At 37.9% G+C, this 15950-nt stretch overlaps 1 protein-coding gene across 1 annotated transcript; it reads right to left on the bottom strand.

The window, feature by feature from the left end:
• Positions 1–1507: 1507 nt before the first annotated feature.
• On the bottom strand, positions 1508–8818 carry LOC103429515 (TMV resistance protein N). Its single transcript, XM_070805784.1, has 8 exons — positions 8684–8818; positions 7663–8177; positions 6462–7554; positions 5978–6262; positions 2993–5882; positions 2676–2825; positions 1877–2518; positions 1508–1634 (listed from the first exon to the last, which is right to left on the bottom strand). Exons 2-5 carry the CDS (start codon positions 8172–8174, stop codon positions 3090–3092), a joined length of 4683 nt encoding a protein of 1560 aa, XP_070661885.1. The 5' UTR covers positions 8175–8177; positions 8684–8818; the 3' UTR covers positions 1508–1634; positions 1877–2518; positions 2676–2825; positions 2993–3089.
• Positions 8819–15950: the final 7132 nt, after the last annotated feature.

Here is a 15950-nt window from a genome sequence, read left to right as displayed (position 1 = left end):
CCTTCAGAAAACAAACGTCCATGGACCCCATAGCTGTGCACCTACAAGCATGTCTAGGACAAGCCTATGCATTCGTTCGTCCAATGCCACCCCTTGCTAATATCCAACTCAATTCCAAAGGCAACCGAGGGAAGAAATCTGCTACCGAGGTTAATTTCGACAAGCTTGTGTGTAGTACCCGCATCCCCAAAGGTACTTGCATTCACACAGACAAGCATGTCGAAGAAAAACAACTCACAAATTCCCACCCCCTCTCTTGAGTTTGGGGGGCACATTAAAATCTTTGTGCTTGAGCTAAACCGTATCATTCTCACTCCCAAGCATGTCGAAAAAAATCCACCCAAAGATTTCTCCCCCCGCACCCATGTTGGTGGCGACGGTGGTGTTGAAGCAACACTACACCCATGAGCGAGAATGCCCCAAGATCAACACACAACATGTGATGGGTGTGGCGAGCTTGTCATCTCTAAGGTGATGGGTGCTGGGCCTGCTAGCTGCTTGGTATGGTTGTCAAGCAGGGAGCACCCACCCCCCTATATAAGTTGGATGAGTTGTAAACTACTCAATTGTTAAGCTGTAACATCAAACTCCTTTTTGTTTGAAATGATTGATCCAATAAATGTTGGATTAGTGTAATTTAAAGAAAGTAAGACTTTTTCAAGGATGCCTAGTCTTTTTTCTTTAGTAGAAGTCGGGAAGTATAATTATTGGATCAACGCAGGTTATGCACCGGCGTTTGATGTTAGAGCTTAACCAATGAGTAGTTTACTACTCATCCAACATTATTGGATTAAATACTTCCACCAAGCACATCATACGGATTTCAACCAATCGCGCAAACGGTTTCACTGGATATACTTTTAAGAAAAGGAAACAAACATTATTGAAAACTGGGTAGTTGAATCTTTGACTAAAGTGATGGACTTTTTCATATATGTTCAACATATGTAATTCATCAAAGCTTCAATTCCAATCCCTTCCCGTAAATTGTGTGTAGATATATAGTGGTAGTTTAGAGCTAAGAAACACTCACAAAAAGATGGAAGAGAAACGAAGAGAGTTGACTTGGGAAGAGGAAGAGGAACATGCCAAGGTGGATGTGTGGAAACATTTGTTGAAATCGGGTGGTAAAATGTGGCTTTGGGCTCGGAAGCTGAAGCAATTGATAGCCATGGAAGCCCCTTGACACTCTTAGAGCTCTCTTCTGCTCTAAGTTGTGATCCATCTCACCTTTACCGCCTCATGAGGGCACTAATCCACCGCAAAATATTCAAAGACCTAAACACAACCCAAAAAGGTTCCAGTGGTTATGCACAAACACCTTTGTCTCGCCAGCTACTAAAATCCGGAGAAATTAGCATGGCCGCACTGATCTTGATGGGGAGTAATCCGGTAATGATGGCACCATTGCTAGGCCTAAGTGCCCGAATTCAAGGAAACACTAGCAATCCAGCGTTTGACGAAGTACAAGGACCTATGGAGCTTCGGCGCAACCAATCCTAGGTCACAGCTGGCAATAGATGATGCTTAATACACGAATAGTTAAAGAAGGCTCTGTTTTTAGTGAGAGACGCTTGATTGATTCGGGTAACTCTGATTAGGATCCTCTGGGGTTTCTTGCAGTAGCAGTGCATCTGCATTCGAAAACATGGGCTGTTAAATCCATTTGGATATATGAAACGGGAAAGGAAGTTCAAGGGCGGCTGTTTAAACGAATTACATAAGATGTTTTGGTTGGGAATATGTTTATACACCAAATCTGGAGAAATGAATGAAGCTGTCGAGGAATTCTTACGCGTTTTATTTTCCTCAAAATAAGGACCTCAGGTGAGCATCACTACAAAATTAATACCGGTTACAAGAGGTAGCCTGTTACCTAATATTGATTGAAGCATCAAACCCAGACAGATTGGCTGTAGAAGTCAAGGCTGCCGTCCTCTTGTGCACCTTGTCCATTATTTCCTTGAAAACATTCTTCAAATTCGATGAAACGTGTCAGCATAACTCCCCTGCTGCTTTCGTACATGTGATGGATCGATGTTGCAAAAAAATGGGTATAACAAGCTGCCACCCACATCTTTCATCTCCATTCTAGTATATGCACAAGTTCATCCCAAAAACCAAGTGCCGTGAGGAAGAAGCACAGTTTTTTTTTGAGAAAATGATCACCAAAAGCTTGGATTTCCCGACTGCTTCCACAAGGGAAGACGCAATTCAACCTCCTCATGACTTGTGTTGGTGAGAATATTATCTTGAAGTAAAAAGAAGCCTGAAGATGGTCAATAAATGTTTTTGCGGGTGCCCTCACTCTTAAAGTGAGAAAGACATCATCTTTTGCTCAAGGAGGGTTAACAGCAAAAGCAGCCATATGTAGTTATAAGGGAACTTATTTACCACACCCATGCTTACTTTTGACATTTGTGTTGAATAAATCCAAGGAGATTCAAGTAACATAAATAAACAGTGATGTGTCGAACGAGAAAAGATCTGCAGGAATCATTTCCTTACTTGTAATTACCTGCAATTCCACAAGTAAAAACATGAAAGTTAATGTGCTGTTGGGGTGTAGCTATATTCGCAATGAGAAATGGTGGACAACGTGAAAAAATCTGGATGGAATATTGTCGAAGTTAATGCTAGTTGAATCGTTTAGCAACACTAAGAAGAACCAATACCCTGAGGAAAGAAGCTCTCCTGCTTTATCTTCTGTTTTTCCTCCTTTGCATTCCATTGCTAAGAAACTGTCTCAGTTGATTGCTCTTTTTTATTTTTCTTCCTGTAGTGCCTCAGTGTAATGCAAAGATGCTAATAGAATAGCTTAGTACCTGTTCCAAATAAAAAAACATGTAAGTGTCTTTCACATAGAATGTAGCACGCTAGTCTGTTCTTAAGAATTTAAATTCAATTGCAATTGTCAACTATGTATATATGTGTAAAGGGCATTAAAGCTGAACTTCAAATAAATCGATCTTTCTTTCTTTTAAATTCTTACGTTGGAGAGCCGAAAGCTTGAAACAAAGAAGACCAAACAAGCAAGAACTTTGGCTGCCACAGCTTTTTCACTGCAATTTAACATGTTTGATCTTGCACTAACAGTTTTTTTTTCTTTTCATTGTCTGTGGAAGTACATCGTCTTCTTGTTCCTCATATGAGCTAAACATTTCACTTCCACTTGCATCAAACTCTTCACGCCGTCTCTTACAAATGTTTGTCGGGGGACTCATAAGCCTGTTGCAATTTTTCAGTTCAATTCTTCGGAGAGCAAAGAGACGCTCGATTGATTCAAGAAACTTTTCAACTGTTCCATGTAACCAAAGATACTTCAGATTTTCCATAGGCTCCAAGATTTCTGGAAAGTCTTCAAATTTAAAGCTACCAGTGAGATCAAGTTCCTCAAGATATTTCAACTTGCAAATGCTCGTTGGGAGACTCATAAGCATGTTGCAATTTTTCAGTTCAATTCTTAAGAGACCAACCAGATTCTCGATTGATTTGGGTAACCCTTTAACAGCTGTTCCATTTAACCGAAGATACTTCAGATTTCCCATAGGCTCCAAGATTTCTGGAAAGTCTTCAAATTTAGAGCTACCAGTGAGATCAAGTTTCACAAGAGATTTCAACTTACAAATGCTTGAAGGGAGAGTCAGAAGACTCTTGCAATTTTTCAGTTCAACTCCAATTCGGAATCCACAGCGATGCTTGATTTTTTTAGGTAACTCCCCACCAGCCCTTTCATTTAACCAAAAAATAGAGTCCAGATTTTCCATAGGCTCCAAGACTTCTGGAAAGTCTTTAAATTTAGAGCAACCAGTGAGATCAAGTTGCCCAAGATCTTTCAACTTATAAATGCTCGCCGGGAGACTCAGAAGCCTGTTGCAATTTTTCAGTTCAATTCTTTGGAGACCAAAGAGACGCTCGATTGATTCGGGTAACTTTTTAACAGCCGTTCCATTTAAGCAAAGATACTTCAGATTTCCCATAGGCTCCAAGATTTCAGGAAAGTATTCAAATTTAGAGCAACCAGTGAGATCAAGTTGCCAAAGATATTTTAACTTAAAAATGCTCGCTGGGAGACTCAGAAGCCTGTTGCAATTTTTCAGTTCAATTCTTTGGAGACCAAAGAGACGCTCGATAGATTCGTCTAACTCCTCAACAGCCGTTCCATATAAGCAAAGATACTTCAGATTTTCCATAGGCTCCAGGATTTCTGGAAAGTTTTTGAATTTAGAGATACCAGTGAGATCAAGTTGCCCAAGATATTTCAACTTACAAATGCTCCCTGGGAGACTCAGAAGCCCGTTGCAATTTTTTAGTTCAATTCTTCGGAGACCAAAGAGATGGTCGATTGATTCGGGTAACTCTTCAACAGCCGTTCCATTTAACCAAAGACTCTTCAGATAACCCATAGGCTTCAAGATTTCTGGGAAGTGTTTAAATTTAGAGCTACCAGTAAGATAGAGTTCCCCAAGACATTTCAACTTAAAAATGCTCCCTGGGAGACTCTGAAGCCTGTTGCAATTTTTCAGTTCAAGTCTTTGGAGGCCAAAGAGACGCTCGATTGATTCGGGTAATTCCTCAATATCCGTTCCGTTTAAGCAAAGAAAGTTCAGATTTCCCATAGGCTCCAAGAGTTCTGGAAAGTCTTTAAATTTAGAGACACCAGTGAGATCGAGTTCCGCAAGATATTTCAACTTAAAAATGCTCGCTGGGAGACTCTGAAGGCTGTTGCAATTTTTCAGATCAATCATTCGGAGACCGAAGAGACGCTCGATTGATTCAGGTAAATCTTTAACAGCCGTTCCATTTAACCAAAGATACTTCAGATTTCCCATAGGCTCCAAGATTTCAGGAAAGTCTTTAAATTGAGAGCTACTAGTGAGATCAAGTTCCCCAAGATATTTCAACTTAAAAATGCTTGATGGGAGACTCAGAAGCCTGTTGCAATATTGCAGTTCAATTCTTCGGAGACCAAAGAGACGCTCGATTGATTCAGGTAACTCTTTAACAGCCATTCCACTTAACCAAAGATACTTAAGATTTCTCATAGGCTCCAAAATTTCTGGAAAATCCTCAAATTTAGAGCTATCAGTGAGATTAAGGTCCCCAAGATATTTCAACTTAAAAATGCTGGCTGGGAGACTCAGAAACCTGTTGCAATTTTTCAGTTCAATTCTTCGGAGACCAAAGAGATGCTCGACTGATTCAGGTAACTCTTTAACAGCCGTTCCATTTAACCAAAGATGCTTCAGATAACCCATAGGTTTCAAGATTTCTGGAAAGTCTTTAAATTTAGAGCAACCCGTGAGATCAAGTTCCTCAAGTGATTTCAATTCACAAATGCTTGTTGGGATACTCAGAAGCCTATTGCAATTTTTCAGTTCAATTTTTCGGAGACCAAAGAGACGCTCGATTGATGAGGGTAATGTTTCTATTTTTGCCCCCGCCATCACTAATACCACTAGATTTCGGGGAAGCTCCCAAAACTTGGCAAGAGATAAGCATCCCTGTAGACCAAAACCAAGCGGTAGTTTCATCTTACAATTGTTGCTTGGAAGATTCTCAAGGTATTTACAACATTGAATATTCAAGTACGAGATCTTTTCGTTATTCCAAACTGATGAAGGCAAGTCCCGTATAGCAGTATTTGATAAATCCAAGTATTCAATGTTTTCTGGCAAGTCCGGAAGACATTTGAGACTCGAGCATTCTCCAAGGTCAAGATGAGTAAGTTTGTCAAGACATTGTAAAGACGAAGGTACTTTAACCAAACTTCTACAACCAAATAGATTTATATGCTCTATTTTTCTACTTTGAGAGAGATCTGGAACTTTGGTCAGTTTATCGGAGTGATGAAGATCCATCACTTTTAAGTTCCTAAGATTCTGTAACAAATTAAAGAGGTATTATAAGACTTAAGGACTTAGCCAGAAAAAAGTTTCCAAACGACAAAGTTTATACAAGAAACAAGTATATATACCTGGTCTTTATTCCAAAGTTGCTCAACTTTGCAGCGGCCCATTCGAATCTCAACAAGATTTTCTGGAGAAAATTTTACTGGTAAACATTTCAAAGGATATTCCTCCCAGCAAAGATATCTAAGAGGATTGGGAAGAGAAACTTTAAATTTGCAGTACTTCCCAAAGCTAGAATTCATGACAGTAAGTAATCTTAGATTGGACATCTTTTTGAAGTCTGCAAAATCCAAGTGTAGCTGTCCAACCTTAGACCCTTTAAAGATTATTGCTTGAACAGTTTCAGTTCCCTGTAGACATTCAAGAGCAAAGTATAAATGTGAATATATGCAAATGCAAACAAAATTTAATCAAAACTACATTTGTATGTTATGTATCTGACTAGTTCATTATAAATGAACTTTTCATATACAAGTGTCTATTTATAGAAAATTCAAGAACTTTTTTATATATTTATTTTCTGAAGAAACTGATGCATTTGGCTCTTACACTATTATTTTTCAATACGTGATAAATATCCTCAGCATCGAACAACCTACTGCGTCTTCCAGGCTCTTCAATACATTGTTCATGAACAATTGCCCTACCCATTTCTTGTACCAAATCATGCATCTCCAAGCAGTTCCATTTTGAAATTGATATCAGAGACTTATCAATGAGAACTTTAATTCCACCCTCAAAGAAACCACGAACATCTAACATTTTTTTTGCAGAATCTATTGTCGTCCCCTTATAGAAACATGCAATATCAAGAAATATCTCCCTTGCATTTCGTTCTAATCCCTCGTAACTTAGTCTCAACATGTTCTCAATTTCTTTATTGGGAAATTTTTTCAACTCATTCCATTGATGTTCCCAGTCTTTACTGTTGTCGCAGTGAAGGAATAAGGAACCCAAAATCTTGAGAGCTAATGGCATCCCTCCGGCATAATCTACCACCTTCCCTAACAACTCTGCACAACGTGATTCAGTAGAGTTATTTTTGAAAGCATGCAAATGAAAGAGCTCAAGAGATTCTTCCCAACTTAATCCCTTAACCTCATATATCTTGTCAACACTTCTCTTAAGTAGGCGCTTATCTCTAGTTGTTATAATGATTTGACTTCCGGGGCCAAACCGAACATGATCACCTAGTAGAAGTTCTAACTGCCTCGAAGCATTCACATCATCTAGAACAATGAGGGCCTTTGTACGGCTGAGCCTTTCTCGAACAGAAGTTGATCCTATAGTTGGAGTGCTGATATCAAGATCCTTTTCCTTTAATATCTCACGAATTAGTACATTTCGCAAGTAGTTCAGTCCATGTTTTTCTGACTCCTCCCTAACGTTTGCAAGGAAACAAGAAGCTTCAAATTTAGAAGAGAGTCGGTGATATACAGCATCTGCAAGAGTTGTCTTGCCAATACCACCCATGCCCCAAATACCAACAGTACAAACATCTGGGGAATCAATGCACAATAACAATTCTATTTGCTTAATTTTTTTTTCAATTCCAATCAGGCCCTTCAAATCACTTGATGATATTCGTTTCAATTTTGTCAAAATATCTTCAACAACTTTTTCAATGAAATTGGCCTCCGTCCTAGCAAATGTGAATATCAACAACAAACAATATTAATAAGTGTGCCTTAACGAACCTTTTTGATAAAAATGGTTGGTAGAAATTGGTACAAGTTGCAGAGTTAGTTACCCTGTTTTGTTTGAATAAACAAACCCGGACAGATTGGCGGCGTCCTTCAGAGCATCTCTCCACTTGCACACCTTCGTCACTCCCTCCACACTGTCCTTGAAACGTTCTTTGTGTTGAACAAATGCATCTTCATAACTCCCCTGCTGTTTTCGTATATGCGATGGGTCGATGTTGTAGAAAATTGGTATAACAACTTGTCCATTTTTTTTCTTGCAATCCAATATATGCACAATTTCATCCAAACACCATGTGGAAGAAGCATAGTTCTCTGAGAAAATGATTGCCGAAAGCTTTGATTTCTCAATTGCTTTTAGAAGGGCAGGTGCAATTTGATCTCCTTTCTCAAGGGTGTCGTCTATGTAGGTTTTGATCTTCTTCCCACATAAAGCAGCATAAAGATGGCTGGTAAAAGAATTGCGGGTGTCCTCACCTCTGAAACTAAGAAACACATCATACTTCAAAGCATAAGGGGAGATAGCAGCAGCATCCAAAGAAGCAGCAGCCATATTCATAGCCTGAAAACCCACAAATCAAAAGTACCGATTAAATCTCCTAGGCTAAACTTATGGCCTCATTTCATATAGATTGGATTGGAAAGACTAAGCAACTATTTTCAAGGTATGTTGAAGGTAGAAAACTTATCCATTCCAATCATCCCCACAATCATAGGATTAAAGAGGAGAAGTTTCCTTCTAAACCCCTCAAAATGGAACATCATTCTGGTAACCCAAATCATTCTCCTCTACCTTCGATATAACTTAAATTTAGAAGGTTAGTAATTCAAATTCAATCCTAGCCACAAAACGAAGCATATGTGTATGAGTTTTCATAGCCTTCAAATCCTTACATATTCATATAACATGCAAATTAACGATCGTCAAAAAAGAAATAGTACAACCTATGATATTGGTTTAACAGAGAATCGTCAAAAAAGAAGTTGCAGAGAGAGAGACTAATTGCCTGATCAGGAAATATAAATGTTAAGAGATAAATTATAAACTGAGAAGCAAGATTGCCTTACCTATTAGGAAGCAACAGATTGGTGCAGTTGCAGAATCCAGATGCTGGCTAGATCAGGTTTTAGCAATTCTATCCGCATGGTTGACTATATGAACGAACGAACAGTCCAGGTCTTTACCCAATCATTCTGCTAATAAATTTTCAAGCCTTTGCATTGCCCATAATTTCATTTTGTGATTAAAAAAAAACCAAATTTTCCTTTCACCATCTTATAGAATATGGAGGGTTCTGTTAATAGATAATTCAGAACTCCTTTGAATGTCCTTTTAAAATGACTGAAAACGGTTTTAGTGAAAATGTTTTTAGAACTAATCTTTAGTAAAGATGCAAGTAAATCTTGGATAAACACTTAAAGTGCTTTCTATAATAAGCATATAACTGGTGCTTCGGGAAGCTCATAAGTGGTGCTTGCAGAAAACACTTTACGTACTTTTGGAACCCAAAAATATTTTCTCTAAAAGTGATTTTAGTTATTTTAAAAACACATCCAAACGAGCCATTGGATACTAGTTAAAAGTATCTCCAAAGATGAGTAAAAAAAAATAACACATCAACAATAACAAGTAAAAAAGAAAGTATTAATGTTTTTTAATTGAAATGTCAATTCTTATTTAACATGATGTAGATTAACAATAAAGATGGTTGCTGTCAAATTTAACACCAACTTCATATTTATTTTAGTGATTAATAGATGTTCTTTATCATTTTCATTATTATTTTTTGTTCTAAAAACACTTATCAGGTAGAGAACAAAATTTAAATCCTTTGAAGATGCTTCTAAATAATGATACAAATAGAATGGACGAATAACATTTTTGTTTTAAAAACTAAAAAGGGGAAATCGTTTTAAAAAGTGCCCTTGGTATTAACGTGCCCTTGGTTTCTCAAATAAGTGTAGTGTAATATTGTATTTTCAAGTTTCCCGTCCCAGTAGGCATGTTTGCTTTGTGTAGTCTGCTTGTAGTCTTCGAATGGTTGCCAATCAAATTAGTTGAAACATGTTGTGGTTGATATTTAACTTTCTTTGGCAATAAGCATACTTTCGGAAACCCTAATTCTCTCAGTTTTAAGATATACCTACATGTAACCTTCAAATTAAACAACCAAGTTTCGTGTTTCAATGTCCTTAACGGGGCTGAACCGATGGATAAAAGCTTTCGTAAAAGTAGGGAAACGTAAGAAGAGGCAAAAGAGAGGTTTCTACAGTCTGGTAATGATTTTAATTTTCTGATGTGGGATTCACTTTCAACCATGAGCATGCAAGAGAGAGAAGGTCGACTGGCTGGCTAGGTCAAATCAATGTTTTGTTGGAAAATATTAGTATTTAGATTTATTTTAATGAATATAATTTTGGGCCTAACCCGTTAGTATTAGGATTTCGTTTCCTTGCCTATTAGGGTTAAGTTAGTTTTCTATATATATGATACTTTGTAACTCTGTAGAATAACAAGTTAGTCGGGATGTAATCTCTTGGGGTTTTGTAGCCATTTCGGCATTCTTGTTTATTTAATAATATTCTTATTATTTTGTAGTCTTGTTCATGGTGCATTCTGATACAACAGTAAAAGACGAGTCTTCAACTAATATTTTACTAAACTCCCAAAACATCTGCCTTAGCACCTGCATCTTTTGGTGTTAGATCTTAATTAACTGAGGTTTTTTAACTTTAATACTTCAAGAAGTTTGAAATTTAAAATAAGTCTGGTGTTAAATTACATATTTATTATAATCCTTTGATGTGTCCTTAATTCAAAATAATTAATGTACATTTTATTTAATGTCTCTCATTAAATATTTAAATTTAATATTGTTTTTTTACCAAAAAAAGAGTTTTTTAATTTATTAATTTTATTTAACATTCTTCAAACTTGAAAGACTCAATTAATGTACCTAAATGTTAGTACCAAAATGTGTGTACCCAAATGTATTATATTGAACTAATGTATTTAAATGTTAGTACCGAATTGTATGTACCAAAATATATGCACCAAAACTTATTATATTAAATTAATGTTGTGTGTACTGAAATGAATGCACCGAAATGTATTATAATGAATTAATGTACATAAATGTTTATATCGAAATGTATATACCAAAATGTGTGTACCTAAATTTATGCATCGAAATGTATTATAATGAATTTAATGTACCTAAATGAAGAAGACAAAGTACATCGAAATACATTGTATAACAAAAATTAGTTTATCTAAGTGTTTACAACACAATATATTTCAATAAATGGAATGAAAATGAAAATTATAATGAAATAAAATTAATACATTAAAAATTAGGAAGAAAAAGAGAAATAGTTAAAAAATCAAAATATAATTAATAAATGAGGTTATTAATGTATCAAGGGAATAAAATTATATTTTGATCTTACTCATATTTTAATCTAAAATTCATATTTGCCAAGGATTGAAGTGAAGTTTTCTATTAAGAATATTAGTTTACACTAATACAGTATTGGCTCAGACCTTCAACCTTAAACCAATCGTTGATCAAGCACCATTTGATAAAATACTTTATCGAAAAAAATTGAGATGTATAAGCAAGGCCAAACCTTCAATAAATTATATTGGAATTAATCTCTTCACACAAATTATTTACACTGCTAATTAAGATCCTAAGAGACCCTCTCTCTCTCATACACACAGAGATGGGGGATTAAGAGGGAGTTAACTTTGGAAGAAGTAGAAGAAGAACATGCCAAGGTGGAGATATTGAAATATGTGTTCGGATTTGTTGAAATCGCGGTAGTAAGATGCGCCATTAAACTTGGAATAGCTGAAACAATTGAAAACCATGGAAGCCCTTAACACTCTTATAGCTATCATCTGCTCTAGGAAGTGATCCTTCTCTCCTTTACTGCGTTATGAGGGCACTAGTCCACCTCAAAATATTAAAAGAAAAACCGACAGTCCAATCAGGCCCCAAAGGTTATGCATAACACCTTTGTCTCGCCGGCTACTTAAATCCAGAGAAAAAAGCATGGCGACACTGATCTTGCTGGATAATAGTTCGGCAATGTGGTCACCGTGGCTTAACATAAGTACCCAAATTTGAGGTGATATAAACAATACCGGGTTTGACGAAGTACATGGTGGGGACATATGTTTTGAGGTTGTTTGGATTTCCAAGCCTTTAGAGTTAAGTTCCTTGTTTTTAGGTTTGCTTCAAGTAGTGGTTAATAATCCCTATTCTTGAGGGACAAGTTGTTTAGTTGATTTTAATCTCTAGTCATGTACCACGTAAATATGACTGTTAGTATGTGGGCTGCATTGCTTTATTTTCAGTTTCCTTTGTAAGGGTATTCTTGCCATTCGTATTCTTCAATTCAATAACAGAAATTCTCCCAGCTATTGAGTACAATTTAGACTTTTATCATGAGTTTTATCAAGTGTTCATTCTCGGTTCTAACATATGGTATCAAAGCCCCATCACGGGGCCTGATCAAAAGTTTGAAGCTTAGAAACTAGTTTTATTGTGAAGCAGCAACATCGTGGCCACTGAAAGCAGCTTTATATAACCTGCAATCCCATGATTCAATGGACACTATGATCACTGGAGCATGCTCATGGAGAAATTCTTGTGCTCCAAAGAATATTGGAGGTTGGTGGAGATTGGGATCCTTGCAGCAGTAGAAGGTACAGATCTCACTAATGCACAGAAGAAGACAGTGGATGATCAAAGGCTGAAAGATTTGAAGGCAAAGAACTATATGTTCCAGGCCATTGATTGTTCAATTTTGGAGACAATTACGAAGAAAGACATTGTAAAAGATATATGAGGCTCTTTGAAGCAAAAGTACCAAGGGACAACATGAGTTAAGCGTGCACAGCTACAAACTCTTAGCAAAGAGTTTGAGGTACTCTACATGAGAGTTGGTGAATCAGTGAATGAGTATTTTGCATGAACCCTCATCATTGCCAACAAGATAAGGATCCACGGAGAGCAGATGGGAGATGTCGTGGTCATTGAAAAGATCCTGCAGACTATGACACCTAAATATGATTATGTGGTGTGTTCTATTGATGAGTCTAATGACTTGGATATCTTGTCCATTGATGAACTTCAAAGTAGTTTACTGGTACATGAACAAAGGATGGGAAGACATGTTGTGGAAGAATAAGCGCTGAAGGTGACTTATGATAATCATCCAGGAGGAAGAGGCGGATGTGGTGGTTACAGAGGAAAAGAAAGAGGAAGGGGTAGGTGTGTGTTCGACAAATCTACCCTAGAGTGTTACAACTGCCATGAGCTAGGACATTTTACAATGGGAATGTCCAAAGAAAGGTTAAGATTCAAAAGCCAATTACGCAGAGACTAAAGAAGAGATGTTGTTGATGGCTTATGTGGATGTCAATGAGGCTGGCATAGATGAATTGTGGTTTCTGGACTCGGGTTGCAGTAATCACATGCGTGGCAAGAAGGAGATCTTCTCGAAGTTTAATGACAACTTCAGGGAATCTGTGAAGTTGGGTAACAACTCGAGGTTAGATGTGCAAGAGAAAAGGAATATGCATATGGAGGTGAATGGAATCATGCAAGTAATCACTAACATGTTCTATATGCCAGACCTCAAAAATAATTTACTTAGTATTGGACAGCTAAAAGAAAAAGGTCTGACAATTATCATGCAACATGACAAGTGCAAAGTATTTCATCTTGAGCGGGGTCTGATTATGGAGATAGCAATGGCAGCCAAAAGAATGCTCATTATCTTGGCTCGTTCACAACTTTGGGAGCAAAGATGCCTTATCTCTATGACAGAAGACCAACTATAACTTTGGCATCGCAGATACGGACACTTAAGTTGGAGTCGTCTGAAAATTCTTCAACAAAAGAAAATGGTGAAATGATTACGAAAGCTTAAGGCTCATGTGAAGGTATGTGAAGATTGGTTGGTAGGGAAACAACAAAGAGACCCATTTCCAAAGGAAAGCACATGTAGGGCATCAACAATCATTTAGCTCGTGCATGCTGATATATGTGGGCCAATAAGTCCTATGTCAAACAGCAAGAAAAGGTACCTCATTACCTTTATTGATGATTATAGTAGAAAGACATGGGTGTATTTTTTTGGTAGAAAAATCAGAAGCCTTCGCTACCTTCAAGAGTTACAAGGCTAGGGTTGAAAAAGAAACTGGTGTATGTATAAGGAGCTTACGTACAAATCGTGGGGGTCAATTTACATCACAGGAGTTCACAACTTTCTACAATATACATGGCATTCAAAGGTAGCTAACATCTACATACACTCCCCAACAAAATGAGGTTATGGAAAGGAAGAATCGAACCATTATGAATATGATTCAAAGCATGCTTTTAGAGAAGAAAATTCCAAGGACTTTTTGGCCAAAAGCAGTCCATTGGACCATTCATGTACTCAACAGAAGTCCAACATTGGCAGTAAAGAGCATGACACCTGAAGAAGCTTAGAGTGGTTCCAAACCATCAGTGGAACACTTTAGGGTTTTTGGATGCTTGTCACATGTTCATATCCCTGATAGTTAGAGGGTTAAGCTCGATAGCAAGAGTTCAAAATGCATCTTACTTAGAGTCAGTGAAGAATTCAAGGCCTATAGGCTATTTGATCCACTATCTAAAAAAATAGTTGTAAGTCGGGATGTGGTATTTGAAGAAAACAAAGCTTGGGAATGGGGTGAGAAACACAAGGAGGCGATCATTGTGGATGCAAATTTCTTCCTCCTCGATCTTGGACGATTTTGCACCTACAAAACAATTAACACCTTAGGTTAAGGCCAAGAGCCTCACGCGCCCACGATGAATGGGGGGGGGCTTTGGCCGAAGAACCTCCGATGCCAAAGTTAGAATTTAGAGAGAAAGAGTGTTTAGAGAATTTTGGGATTTTTGCCAAAGTGTTGGAATTGATTTTTTGGTGAGAATAGGTGCCTATTTATAGAGTTAGGAGGTGGCTAGGGTTTTTAGGTTTAATTAGCCAATTTATTATGATTAATTGGCTAATTTAAACATAAAGGAATGTTTTGATGGTTATGGGTTTAATTGGCTAGCTAATTAGTGTAATTAAAAAGGGAAAATGGTGGAAAAGGTAGAGAATATGATAAGCTCTTTTTGGATGGGAATGGCCGGCCCTTGGTGTGATTTTGGGGTGATTTGGTGATGTAATTAGCCTTTAATATATTGATTATATTAATTGGTTGAGGATGTTATGGAATGTTTGAAATAAATGGCTAATTGAATAAGGAAAAAATGAGGTAAAAACATATATGAAATAGGTTTTGAATTGTTACCAATTTTGGGTACTTCTGACTTGGTTGATGGATGATTCTCCACTGCTCGCGTGTAGGAGACCCGGTATGCCTCGAGGGTATTTTTGTCCTTTTTGTCCAAAAAACCCACGTGTCGCCTTGTGAATATTTTTGGCTCCACAAATGCCCCCACACCTGTTGGGCTGCTCGCAGAAAAGGGCGGCAGGTGTAGAGATTTTCTTGCTTTAGGAAACTTAGGACTGCTTCCTATTTTGATGTAGATTCTCTCTTTAATAGGAAATTAGATCCTTCTAGGAAAGGGAAATAAATTTCTCTCAAAGCCTATTTAAGTCCACCTTAAGTGGGTTATTAAATCAACTTTGGAGAGCGATTTATTCTACCCTACAAGAGAGAGATAGCTTAGAGGATATTTGTTCCCCCTCCTCTAGCAATCTTATACATCTTGCCCGTGCAAATGATCGTCTTTCGTTGCTTTCTTCGTCTTCCTAGTGCCGCACCAATGTAAGAAAAATTTAATTTTTCTTGCCTTATTCTTGGATAGTGCTATTGCGGGGTAGCCGTCGGGGTGGTGCGGCACGTCGGCTGGCAGGGGTCAGAAGCTGGCTCGGCATGAGCTGAGGAGATGTCGTGGCAGGGACCACTGCTTGGGCAGCTTGGCTTGGCTTGAGCCAAGGGCAGCTTGTGCAGCTGGGGTCGAGGATTGTGGCGCTAGGGCACAGTGTTAGGCGAGCCGCATGGCTCATGTCCTTTGGGCTCTTGGACCTGACTCGGGCCAGGCTGGCGATTGAGAGAAATAAGGAGATTGCGGGTCTCATGGGCTGCTGGAATGTTGGGCATGCAGGCCTTCTGCCTGCTGGAATGCTGGGTTGAGCTCCCTTGCTGAGTACCATGAATGTCGTTGGCTGCTTAGTCTTCTTTGCTGAAAGAAATGTGGGCTGCTCCAGAAAGATGAGGTAAAGAGGATCAAGGCGGATGCATTGGCTCGTCTGATCGCTGTCGTGGAGCTTACTATGA

This window comes from Malus domestica, chromosome 10, assembly GCF_042453785.1.
Source record: "Malus domestica chromosome 10, GDT2T_hap1".
Lineage (NCBI taxonomy): Eukaryota > Viridiplantae > Streptophyta > Magnoliopsida > Rosales > Rosaceae > Malus > Malus domestica.
The sequence above is the reverse complement of the archived record's forward strand: the minus strand, read 5'-3'. Positions and strand labels throughout refer to the sequence as shown.

Coding starts and splice junctions, on each gene's coding strand:
- LOC103429515 (XM_070805784.1), bottom strand. CDS start 8,174: ATGAATATGGCTGCTGCTTCTTTGGATGCTGCTGCTATCTCCCCTTAT. Junction 7,555..7,662: donor GTTTATTCAAACAAAACAGG/GTAACTAACTCT, acceptor CACATTTGCTAG/GACGGAGGCCAATTTCATTG. Junction 5,883..5,977: donor AACTTTGGAATAAAGACCAG/GTATATATACTT, acceptor AATTTGTTACAG/AATCTTAGGAACTTAAAAGT.